Raw genomic sequence first — 13,869 nt, forward strand, 5'->3', positions numbered from 1 at the left:
GATTGATTGGCGATCACTACGTATATGCATAGGTGATATCTAATTAAATTGACTCAAATATTCCGAACATTTATGAAAGAAAACACATTATTTATAACAGAATGGAACTTTAACTGTTATTCACGGCATAAAAACATTGATATGCAACATAAGCCTCTCATACATTAAATTAAACTTAATGAATTAAAGTGTATTTGATTTAATAAATTAAATAAAATTTCTACGCCTCAAAGACAATTACAAGAAAATATATATTTAAATATAAACTAAAAAAAATAGCATACTATTACGTTAAAGACCAGGCTTTTTTTGGCGGTCTCCTGTGTCGAATGAGCTAAGTTTAGACAGTTCCAAACAATTAGAAAACTAGACTACACTAAAATTCAGGTATATAACGAATTTAATATGACCACATACGCATCCATATCCAACATATACTCACTCAAATTCAACTTATATAAAGATAGCACATTAAACGGAAAATAATTTAAAAAATTCTTAATAATGAAAAAATAAACAACGTTAATTACTTCAACAGCACTTAATATCGGGATGAAACCTTGTAATAGCCAGTGACGTCTACGAAAATGCATACTTGTAATAATGAATCAAATTTGTAGTCCTTTCTGTGGTCTAAAAAAACTGTCAAATAACTTCATTGATGAGCAAAGAGCATTGTTATGTCATGCGGTAACACTTTGAGGATCGTCTTAACAGTAATAGGTCTGTTTCTTAATAGGATTTCTGATAACCGGGTTTTTGATTTGGAGAATTATAAAGTATATCTCAACAATCCATAGATCATCCTTAAATAAAGTGTCTACCATAGCGGAAGTTTGGCTCGCGCTAACAAATTCAGAATTCTTAATAGTTTTTAAAAAAAACCGTTTGGACATTCATGATGGAAACGCGAACAAGTCTAGCGTAAGCTTAAATTTGCCTATACTTTATGTGGTTTAATTGTAGAAACAATTGGGTATTTATCAAATATTGGTGGGTGAGTTCATTCTCTCTCTCTCTCCGTATATATATATATATATATATATATATATATATATATATATATATATATATATATATATATACAATTAAATAATACGTATTCATTTAAACATACTAACACTAGTGTTACGCAATCATCAGTGTAGGGGGTTGCAATTCTTGTCGGGCGGGAAATTCGAACCTAGCCACAAAGCCACATTTGAGTCAATTTGCTAAGCCTTTATCTCTGGGTCATGAAATAATTGCCACAGAAATGAAGGGACTCAACAACCAATAAATTAACAATTCTGCAGGTATAAGATCCACCAAAGTGTTCGAACGGACGGAACTGTGAACGTTGTCTGTAGTTTATATTTTCCAGTATTTCCATGAGGCCTTATAATTTTAATAAAAGAAAATTATTCATATATACCTACACGCACTATTGGTTCATGCTAACGCAAAGATTATTAATATGTGTTATTTTTCATTAGATTAAAAAAATATGTTCTAAAAAAGCTATGTAGATACAACTTTATTGTCAAATAAAACAATGTTTATTTTCCCCATTTTATGCGAGATGAAGAATGGGAATATGATTGCGAGAGCAATAATATAAAATCCAGCATACTATAGTTTGAATCGGTGTTGGTGTCGGTATATCATAAAGTATCCTTACTTTAATTATATATTAAAACTTTGAAAAGTGTAAACATTCTGTGATATTTTGGTGCAAAATAATATTTATCATAAACTTAGCTGACAAAAATTACTCGATATTATTTCCTTTTTCCACTATAAATCTGTGTTGTCTCAGATAGTATAAAATAAATCTACAATTTTGCTTTATCACCCGTAGTCTTATCTCCAAACGCTGAGTTTAAAATACATTCTATTTATTTTAAGAAACTCAAAAAAATTACACATATTTTAAGGTTTTCAAAATGTTAATATTTTCATACTATATCAATGTTTTTCAAATACGTCTACAGTTATCCTGATTATATATATATATATATATATATATATATATATATATATATATATAGTGATTGTAGACAATTTTGAGTAAATATATGTATATATGAGTTCATTTGCAAGTTTAACAAGGGAAATAAACTTCAATGAGTAGCGAGGTTATAGCTGCCTTGTATACTAAGACATTTCGAATTCTATACCTGTAAAATCACTTACTTTCCCCAACTTTAACCAACGCGACACAGACTATGAAAATTTATCGGCCACCAATTGACCAATTAAGAACGAGGACCCACATTAAAACAAGACCGATTCCCCCTAGATCCCGATACCCTAACCCTAAAGAAAGACGTTGTTTCCACTCGTCTTATATCCTAACAAGGAAGAACTCAACCCTTCCGTGTTACTAAACTGCTTACTCTTTATAACACAAACTTCAATTGGATTGTCCGTTTTCCCCATTAAAATCGGCATCTCTTGTCACATCTCTTCTGTCGTTAGGGACACATCTAAAGAAAAATATCTATCTAACCATTGCCAACCGAAAACCAGTTACACATACTACAACGTTAATTTAGAGCAACTCGTTTGGAACTGAGCTAAACAGCCACAAATCAATTTCAGATTTTCCTCGCGATTTCTGACACAGCTGGGCGCATTCAAAGTGTCACATGATGTTATCGAATTGGAAAAAGATTTGACGACTAAACTTATTTGGAAACGGGGGAATTTTCTTTATTTGGTCGACGTATCGATATCGCTTTCGGTTCTGTGACACTTCAACTTGAAATAGCTTTTTAATCATTAAGCACGCAGATGTAATCAAATCAGTGTTGTGGATGTCGATGTGTTGTTCAGTGGATGTAAGTAAGCGTGTCAAAAAGAGACTGATTCGGTCTGCATGTCTGTCACGCGTCTGTTTTAATTCAATTCGAATTCTATTAGTCAATCGATTAGTCAATTGATTTGTTTTAAAAGCATTACTCTTGTCGCCCATTATTAAATTTAAGATCGTATTTCTTCATTCGACCAATCTGTAACGCGCATTTTAAAAATCGTATTTTCTCATTGTACGGTTTTACAACGTCCAAGTATAAAATAATAATTCCTTACTAAACTAATCTAAAATGAATATGCTTAAAATCGTATTTCCTAATTTTATCCATCCGTAACGATTACATTTCAAATCGTAGTTTCTAATTACAAAGGTCTGTAACGACCATATTTGAAATTGTCTCTTTGATTTAACGAATCTGTAACGTTCATATTAAACATTGTATGATTTCAATAAATTTCTTTTGTAACGCTCGTGTTTAGAAATCGTCCGTTTCACGAACTGTCATCTATCGCATAACTGTGAAATTATATTTTTTTCATTTAACCGATCTGCAACTATTATCTTTGAAATCGCATTACCTGTCTAATCTACACTGTAACGGTCATGTTTAGAATTATGTGTTTTCACTAAACTGATATAAAATGTCCATGTTTTAAACTGTATTTTCCCTTTCAACACTTTTCTCACTCTTTCATTTGAAACGAATTTCCACACTCAATAGTCTCTCACGCTTACGTTTTAAAACCTATTTAAACACGTTCAAAAGGCGCACATAAATCGGTGCGAGGAATGACAACGTTATGATGTAAATAATTAGATCTTTCTTCGCGTAACTTTGTCGCTCTCCGTCTTGTTCTATGCGTAATACTAAAATGTTAAATAGCGTTTTATTGATTCGTTCCTCTGCCCTGTTTGAATTTATAATAATATTTTCTTCGCTAGTAAAAGCGTTTCATTTTTGTATCCATGCTAATATCTCTCAAGATACTTTGTCAGTCGGAGAGTAAACTGTGTCACCTAAATTTGAAACCGTAAATTAGTTATTGTCTACACAAATTGAAGTAATATCTTTGTATCGTAAATACTTTATGACAACATATGGAACAGATTGCAGAATTAGTTAAAGTGCTTTAGGGTACTTTACAATAACAAAAAAAAAAATTAGAATAATAATAACAAATAAAACAATAACAGCAAAAGAATTAGAAATGTTATTCAAACAACATGCATGCAATAGATACAATATTCTGGTAAGACTTATTGTCTAGGACAGCAAAATCATCAGGTTCCAGTGTTTTGTAAGCTGAAAGAATCTCCAATTCACTCTCGAATTTTAACAACTATCCGAATACAGTGTAACCCGCATATAAGACACCCCGAATATAAGAAAACTAATATAAGAGATATTTTCCTGGTCTCAAATTAAAATCTGTGTTAATGTACAGTGTATTACAGATATAAGAATCTCGGATAGAGGTGTAACCCGGATAGAACAGAACTGTAGGGACTTGAGAAACAGTCTCGTATAAATTGGTTACACTGTATTAATTCCACGATTCCGGCTTATTTTCGAATGTTGAAACTATATTTATAAAAAGATGCGGACAATTTTCAAACAAGGATAAAATGACGCTATTTTTGCAAAAGTTGGTAACAGAATAAAATACGAAATACGCGAATTTATTCCTTTCCAAACACTAGATGTCATGTCATTCAGTCAACCAATAGAAGTTTGGTGGAAAATTCTCGACGTAAGTAACAATTTGTTCCATACGCGCTATAAATATTTATACATCGTCAAAATTAAGAACGATATTTTTTACACATGTTGGTATGGTAAATAGACATTGTGAGATATTCAATTTGACGGAAGATGTGCAGCTGTCTTGAGAGCAAGGGCACATTTACTAAATATTGGTTGTACATTGTATTTTTATTGCTGTTTGCGTTGTTTTTCTCAATTTTGTCCCTTACTTTTGGACGTTCCTATTTGGAAAAAAAAATAATTGTTATAATTCTTTTTCTAGCCTTAGCAAATGATTCAAATATTAGCATGATCTTATGGATGATAACGACTACCAGTGGCCAAAATTTTAGATGTTTACAGTCGTTATTTCTTACAAATATTAGGTTTTAAATGTCGCCCCTTAGTTTTGGACGCTACTGTATATGTGTGTGTGTATTCAACGAAGACCCTTGTGCCGGCTTGCTCGGTGGAAATATGACGAAATATCAAATAGATTAAGTCAAACTCTTTTCCCCCAACATATTAACACAGGGAAAGTGCATCGGTAGCTAGTGGTAGCTACTGACCGTTCTGAGCAATTTGCGAGCGCTGGCGGCAATGGTCGCAATGAAATGGCATAGTTCTTGTGCATTTCTGGCAGTGGTAGTTAGCGAAATCTACTGGCTGTCATTATTTACACTGGTGGTTACTGGCGACTAGTGTTGTTTTAGCGCGGTTACTTGTCTTTACAGCTATTATTGTGAGTTCATGATTATTATCGGCCAATGGTCTAAATGGAACTGCTTCAAAATGAAATTGGCTGTAACTAGCTGCCGGTGGTGAGCAATGATTGTGACCCGGGTGTAGTGGTGTTTTGACTGGCTTTTAGGATTTCTTGGGCATAAGCTGCCTCTGCAACAATCAGTAATTCTCGGTCACGACCATTGTCGGCGTCCGAAACTGTTCTAAATTAAATTACCTGTCTTCAATTGCTAGACACAGTCATCCATTGTCGGGCACTTTTATCCACTGGCGATTATAAAGGTAAGTGGGTGATGTATCTCTTTAATCATAATTATTGTCAATTGATGGCACCGCCGGACACTTGGTGGCACTGGCGAACCCTTTAGATCATTGCCGGACACTTTGCAACAATGGCATTTAATACACTGGAGGACACTTTAGAGTACTATCGGGTATTGGCGAATAATGCTGTATTGAGGCGGTTACTTGTGGATACTGGCTGCTTTACCAAAGTATCGATAAATGGCGGCTAAGACCGATGTAATCTTCTTATCCCGTGTAAAGCAAAACACCCGTAATTCTTCGTTCTACTCATTACTTATTATATATGTAAATATTATATCGCAACCTTCTTATTATACCGACCGTGCAATATTTTACATACAATGTTCGAGTTAAAAATAACCTGTGTACGGTAGTTATTGTTTATCAAATCATAAGGTGCCTACTATGTTAAGACTGCGTTTATAAATAATAACGCGATTAGTTGGCACTGGCCATATTCTGCATAAACATTTCATATAGTACGTGTTCGCTACTTTTTGGAATTCCCTTACGTAATGCGTTGTAACGATTTTTAACGTTTTCAGGTAAAATTGAACTGAATTTTAAATCATTTAATTGTCGAATAGAAAATCATACTTCTGAAAACCCTTGTATGTAATCGACTTTCTGTTTTATAAACATCACGTGAACTCGACGAAACAGAAAACATCACGTCGAAGTTGAAGGGGAATAGACGGTGATAAAGACCAAGTAAAGGACGAAAATGAAGAAAACGAGAAGGAAGACCAAGTCAAAGATGATGATGAATAATACGCGGAAAAAAATACCAGTACAACAAAAGAGGAAGCATCTCGTTAACTTACTTGCGGTTGTTAAGAAAACAGATAAAAATGAAAAAAAAAAAAAAGAAAACGACGATGAATACAGTGATGAAGACAATAGAAAGTTTTTTAATAATAATAATAATAATAGTAATAATAATAATAATAATAATAATAATAATAATAATAATAATAATAATAATAATAATAATAATAATAATAATAAAGAGGCGGAGATGGGGGAAACCAGTCAAGGACGTTGCAAAGATCAATGAGAGAAAGCATTAGCCAGACCTCCGCTGGTTTAGTGCAAAGAGGACTGCGACCTTGGGAAGGCTTATTGCCACCCTAACCGCAGTGAAGGTAAATACATGCTGCAAACGAAAAACCAATTATAGGCGGCTGTTACGATAACGCAAATTCTTTTGCAAAGGTTATCGAAAGAGGTGGAGAGTACTGTAAGTTTGCGAGACTTGTTGTCACTCAGACTTCAGAGAACAACACAAGTTGTTTTCAAAGAGCAATCTTTGATCATCGCTTCTATGATTGCTTCTAGTGAGTAAATAATAATAATAATAATAATAATAATAATAATAATAATAATAATAATAATAGACGATGATGATGATAATAATAATAATATATGATGATGATGAGAAAGAGGAGGACGATATCGAAAACGAAGAATACGTTGAAGATAAAGAAAAAAGAATCATCTAGTTGCTGGCCAGTGAAAAACAGATAAGAATCCGACGAAACCGAAAACAATAAGAAGACGATTAAGAATGTGATGAAGAAGAAGACGATGAGGAAATAGGGGCAAATAAAATAAAAAGTTGTTTATATAAAAAGAACGTGTTTGTAGATTATTATTAACTAACCACTTTTAATCGAAGTTTTAAATGGACGGTGTGATCTACTTATATTGACGTGTCTATGTTATTATATATTTGTCTGCAGGTATGCAGTCAGGTAATTTTATCCCTATAGAGAAATACATAACTGTATATCACATACATTATATATTCTAGTATTTAATAAGATACTGACGAAATGTCTACAATTATATAAATACAAATTGTCTGTGTGTGTGAGAGAATCTGTTCCTTATAAAATCTGAAGCAGCTAAACAGATTTTCTTTTAAATTTACAGAACTTTAGTGTATAAGCCTAGGAGTGATCTTAGTTAAATTAAGTTGTCTCAGAATACCCATGATAATTACCGATACTCGAAAATCGAAACCGTTATTTTAATTGATCTATATCGGTTATATTGGAATTATTACGGAGTCACTAGTGTGGTGCCCTGTGATTGGATGAAAAACAACCAATCGCGGGCTGCCATTCTAGTTTCCTCCCCGACCCCTATTTGCGCGGCCCCTTCGAACTTTCGGCCTCTTTTGCGGTTGGGACCTGATTGCGAGTACATCCATTTCGCCAGCTCTCCGCCACCAGAAATACGGGACGCACATGGAGTCCAAGCCGTAATAGCAGCATAGACCAAGGCCGCACCTTTTCTCTTTCATACCAACTAAGGACACAGGAAGGATTTAATTGATAAACGGACACATCACATCTGTGAGATAAGTTTCCCGCAAACCCAATTGTTTGCAACACCTTTATTTTCCTTTTTGTAAATACAGTTTTTTTATAACATTTAACTCTGTGTTTGTTTTTCCTTTCTTCTTGACGTCGTCACATTACTTTGTTACCTCAAACGTTTGGGAAATCCCAATAATTTGCAAACAATTGAAACTAGCCTTTTACGCTAGAGACTAAAAATAACACGTGGAATAATTTAACACGAAATAGATTTGTGTAAATTCAATTCAACCGTGACGTCGCTTGAGGAAGGGAATACAAGCCTATGCTATTTTGGTGTTACTACTGGATCTGTAGAGGTTAATTTCGTCCGTCCCCCCTTTTTTTTCTTTCTTTCCTTCCGTTTCCTTCCTTTATTTTGCTCGTAGATATTTGCTCTCAGCAGTATGAATGATTTTAAACAGATAAAGGGCGTTAGAGCCTTGATTTTTAATAGAGATTCCTTTAAAAGGAAAATAACTTCGGCCGTTGATTTAATGTCAGCAGAAGTGTCGCTCAATAACATTTGTTTTAAAAGGCAAGAAATTCTTATTAACAAATGGTTGACGGAGGTCGACGTAATTAATAATAGAATAAGTGAAGCCTGTGAAAAGGCCGATATCAATTTAGAAGATAGCGGTATGTTGGAAGACGAAAAGTTACAGGCGGAGTTCGTTTACAACATATTCAAAAGGCTCACTGAACTGGAAGAGAATATTTCTCCTTCCAATAAAGAATCGGTCCTAGTACAAAATCCACAAATGCCACTCGCAGCCGCGTGCGTTTCAGCCCCACGGTTGCAGTGTGCTAAATTTAGTGGCATAAGAGCTGGTAAATTTGAATTTAAAAATCTCCTAGCTCAATTTGAGAATTGTGTGGACGCCGTACATTCAAACAAAGCCAAACTATCACTTTTAAAAAGTTTTTTGACAGGTTACGCGTCTCAGTTAGTGTCTCACCTCTCGTTAGAAGATGAAAACTTTGAAGTGGCCATCAATTTATTGAGAAAGGAGTTTTTGGATATTCCTCTCATTATCGATGAAATTTTTAAACAACTGCTGGGTAATACTCCTAAATATGACCCAAAAAGTTTTTTGTCAGAAATAAAGGCTGACCTAGCTGAACTAAAGACTTCGTATGGTCTGGATTTTTTTGAAGAAAACATTCCTGGCTACGAACTGATTAGCCATGTAATTTTTTCGAAATTACCCCCAACTCTTCAAAAAGAGATAATAAGAAAAGTTGATAGTAACTATCCAAAAATTAATCAGATCTTTGATAGTTATAATGAGGTCATAAAAACATTGATAAAAACCAGTTTAAAAAAAACTCCAAATTCCCACCAAGACAATTTCAAATCTAGGGAAGGAAATTATAATAAAAATAATAATGTAAGGAAGGGTGTCCCAACGTTGGAAAACTTTGCTATAAAATCTAGCAAAGTTACTAAGCATTGCAGATTTTGCAGCGTCAATGGACACACTATGAACCATTGTCCAAAATATTTCTCCCTTGAGTCGAGACGTTCTAGGTGTAGAGAAATGGGCTTATGCCTCCTTTGTACAAGTGCCAATCATAGAACAGAAGACTGCTATGGCAAAGGAAATAAATTACCTCGGAGATGTGCACATTGTAAATCCCGAGGCCACGTTACCCCACTTTGTAATGAAACAGATAAGGGTGGAAACAGTCCAACTGCTTCCACGCACGTGTGTGCTAACACTAGCATGCAGGAACAACCCTACATTTTGCCGATAGTAGCAATTACTGTTTTTAAAGGAAAACAAAAATATAGATTTAACTGCCTCTTTGATACAGGCAGTCAAAGAACCTATTTCTCCAGGAATGTTATTGAAAGATTAGGGTGTTATAAATCTCTCCTCACTCCAGTTGAATACGAGGTAAAAACCTTTTTAGGGTCGCAAACAAAAAAATTGAACCAACTTGTAGTGGGGATAGAGGTAACTAAGGGTAGTTCCTTGTCTCTACCAGTTCTTATCGATGATGAATTCGATATGAACTTAAGATTTGATAATTTTAAGTCTGTAAAGAAAAATTTAATTAATTTAAATTATACCCTGGCCTTTTTGCACAAAAAAAATGACATTCGTGTACATGGCCTTTTAGGCATTGATGTGATTCAATTCATGAAGAACATCAAAATGATAGACTGCATGCAGGGCTCTGCATGGGAGTTTCCTGCAGGCATTTCCCCGTTTGGCAATTGCCAACATTTTTTGTATGATAAACAGTGTAATCCTAAGAAGATTAAGAATAAGGATCTCCACAATTATCATGCCATAGTCTCCAAATACTCTACGTGCTCAGACATTAGGGTAAATTTTGTAATGAACCCGATAAAGAGCTACCCTGATCCCCTTGCTGAAATATTTGATGAGAGTCAAGTAGAAAGAAATTTAGAGAAAATGTTTGATGTAGATTCTCTAGGTATATCATCGGAAGACGAGGCTACTTGTAATTATGACAAGAGTAAAATTATGGAATTTGAAAATTCCATTGAATTTAAAAATAATGCGTATCATGTGAAACTCCCCTGGCATGATGACAAAATCAAGTCTGTACCTTCCAATCACAGAATTGCACTTTCAGTGCTAAACAGAGTAGTAAACAAGCTCGAGCAACAAAAATTACTCGATGACTATGCTGAAATATTTCATCAACAGGAGCAGGAGGGTATCATCGAACGTTTTGAGGTAGCTCCTGAGAATTTTTCAAAATACATTTGGATACCACATAGGCCTGTTTTCAAGATGGATGAACAGTCTACTACTAAGATTAGACCTGTCTTTAACTGCTCTCTGAAGACTAATGGTAAATATTCTTTAAATGAAGCAGCTTATCCTGGCATAAATTTAATGGGAGATATGCTGGAATTACTATTATTATTTAGATCTAACAAATATGTGATGTTAGCAGACATTCGTAAGGCTTTCCTTATAATCAAACTCGGATCTCTCGAAGACCGTAACAGGTTTTGTTTTTTTATGAAGGAAGGCAATAGACTGATTTGTTTTAGATATACCACTATTATTTTTTGGTTTAACGCCACTCCCTTCATTTTGAATTTCATAATAAAGCACCATGCCCGAATGTTTCCTGCTGATGACTGCTCTGACATGTTGAAGAAAAATTTCTATGTGGATAACCTGATTAAAACAAGTAACTCTGTTGAAATGTTATCAAACCTCTATACAACGGCCAATCATCGTATGGAAAGAGGTCATTTTAATCTTAGATCATGGAATACGAATTGTGAGGAACTTAAAACCTTAATGATAAAAGATCAGAAACTCGTAGAACATGGCTGTGAATTGGAGAAAGTTTTAGGCTACAGGTATTCCACATTAGAGGATACACTTCAAATTTCTAGGTCATCTATTGATCAGCAAGTTACCACTAAAAGAGGTATTTTAACTCAAACTGCAAGGGTTTTCGACCCACTATCTCTGTGTCTACCTGTTACTATCAGAGGCAAAATGCTCTTGAGAGATTTGTGGTCGCAGAAATTAGACTGGGATGATGTTGTGCCCGAGGAATACCAGGCTTTATGGTCTGCTTTATCACGGGACCTTTCCAAGCTGGATTCACTGCAGTTCCCTAGATTTGTAATCAGTGAAGCCAACCCAGCCGATTTGTTTATATTTTGTGATGCCTCTAAAGGGGCATATGGGTTTGCAGTTTATAGTGCACAAAATGGCAAGTCCCATTTGTTATTTTCCAAAGCTAAGGTGGCTCCTATGAAGCCCAAAAGTTTACCTACGCTGGAATTGTTGGCTGTGTTTTTGGCCATCAAGTGCTTATTACCTTTGTTGAAAGCCTACTCCCAAATTGAGATCAGAGATACCGTTATATCTGTTGATGCACAGGTTGTGCTGTCATGGCTTTTGTCTGACAACATAAAAACTAAAAACCTGTTTGTAAGAAACAGACTAAAAGACATCTAACAAATGACTGAGGAACTAAAAGAAAAAAGATCGTTAACTGTAAAATTCAGATACGTTCCTACAGATCAAAATCCTGCCGACTTGCTCACAAGAGGAGTAACCTTTGAAAAATTTCAGCAGAATTTAAGCCGCTGGACTTCGGGTTCTGAATGGCTTAGTAAAAGTCCCATAGAATGGCCATCAAGTGAACTTCAGTGCCTAAGCTTAAAGAATAAATCTATTATACAGCCTACGTCATTAAATTACACTGTAGTTAATGTTGAGCCTCAACCGGTGGTACCCTTTGGTAGATACTCAGATCTCAATAGATTACTTAACGTTACTACCAACATATTTAAGGTTAGAAATAAAATCAAACATATAGACCTAGATCCCAGCAACTGTGCTAAAATTTGTTTACTTAAGGTAATGCAACAACAAAGCTTTCCTACAGAATTTGCTTACCTGCAATCGCCTCAAGGTAAAGAAGTACCTGAATCAGTAAAAAATTTAAATTTATTCTTAGATGAAAGTGGAATCATCAGAACTAAAGGTAGAATAGGTAAAGTCACTACTTATGATTATGAAGTTATCAATCCTGTCTTATTGGCTAAGGATCATGATTTAACTGAACTTATCATCGTAGAATACCACAAAAGATGTAAACATCTGGGAATTCAATCAACCCTAACTAAAATCCGCCTTTCAGGGTTTTGGATACCCAAGGCAAGACAAGCCGTCAAAAAAGTACTTTCAAAGTGCATCTTGTGCAAAAAATTTAATAGCCTTGCGTTTAAGTATCCTAAGGTTACAAATCTTCCCAAACATCGTGTGAATCTCATTAAACCATTTTTACACACTGGGATTGACTATACGGGACATGTTTGGGTGAAAGGTGATGAAGGTGTAAGTAAAATGTATATGCTTATATTTACTTGCCTAAACATTAGAGCAGTACACATAGAATTAGTTAAAGATATGAGCACTCACTCGTTTATCCTGGCTCTGATCAGATTTACAAATATGCATGGAATCCCATCTCATATTTACAGCGATAATGCCAGATCCTTTATAGCTGGTTGTAACCTTATAGAGGAAGTTTTTGCCTCCTCTGAATTTAATGAACACTTCCAAGTGTATAATATTAAGCATATCAGAATACCTTTATATGCTGCTTGGGTGGGGAGCACATGGGAACGCATGATCAGAACCATTAAATCTTGTTTGTATAAACCAATTGGGCGATCTCGAATTAAATATTTTGATCTCCTTACTATAATTTCGGATATTCAAAATGCCATAAATCAAAGACCTCTCACTTACAGGTGTTCTTCGGATTCAGACCTCGAAATAATAACCCCCCAACTGTTTTCTTCGTCCTAATGCCAATTTAGGACTTGTACTAAAATTAGATGACCAGAATGTTTGGAAATCTGACCCTCCTTCAAGATTAAATGTAGTAAAATCCATTGAAGCACGGGATTCTATGCTAACTAGATTCCGTGAGCTTTGGTATCAAGACTATTTGTTGAGTTTGAGGGAGCAATGTAAAGATTTGCACGAGGTCAATTTTCACAATCGTATCAAGGTTGATGATGTGGTTCTTGTTAAAAATCCTGCCAAGGCTAGACCATTTTGGTTGCTGGGAAGAGTTTTGGAATTAATTGTTGGTGACGACAAAAAAATTCGTTCTGTAAAAGTTAAAAGAGGTGACGGGTCGGTTCAGGTCCATTCTATCAAGCTCCTGTATCCTCTGGAATTATCTTTAACTCACGCACACCATCCTGGAATTGTTCCAGACTCCAAGAGAGTAGTTGATGCTGCAAATTCAAAATCTCCTAATGATGTACCAAATACTAATAGCTCATCTGTTCCAATGAAACAACGTCCTGAAAGGACTAAAAATTTAAAAAGTAGTAAAAACTCTCTTAATAACCCCTATATATACTATTAAATTCAGTTTATCTAAAA

The 13,869-nt window shown here is 34.7% G+C and overlaps 2 protein-coding genes across 2 annotated transcripts; both read left to right on the forward strand.

Moving 5' to 3' along the window:
- The first annotated feature begins 10,116 nt into the window (after positions 1–10,116).
- Positions 10,117–11,919, forward strand: LOC145240092 (uncharacterized). The gene has a single exon (XM_080103712.1). The coding sequence runs from the start codon at positions 10,117–10,119 to the stop codon at positions 11,917–11,919; it is 1,803 nt and encodes a 600-aa protein (XP_079959838.1).
- Positions 11,920–11,922: 3 nt separating this feature from the next.
- Positions 11,923–13,281, forward strand: LOC145240093 (uncharacterized). The gene has a single exon (XM_080103713.1). The coding sequence runs from the start codon at positions 11,923–11,925 to the stop codon at positions 13,279–13,281; it is 1,359 nt and encodes a 452-aa protein (XP_079959839.1).
- The last annotated feature ends 588 nt before the right edge of the window (positions 13,282–13,869 follow it).

The sequence above is a fragment of the Euprymna scolopes genome, chromosome 19, assembly GCF_053919585.1.
Source record: "Euprymna scolopes isolate OS-2025 chromosome 19, ASM5391958v1, whole genome shotgun sequence".
Classification (NCBI taxonomy): domain Eukaryota; kingdom Metazoa; phylum Mollusca; class Cephalopoda; order Sepiida; family Sepiolidae; genus Euprymna; species Euprymna scolopes.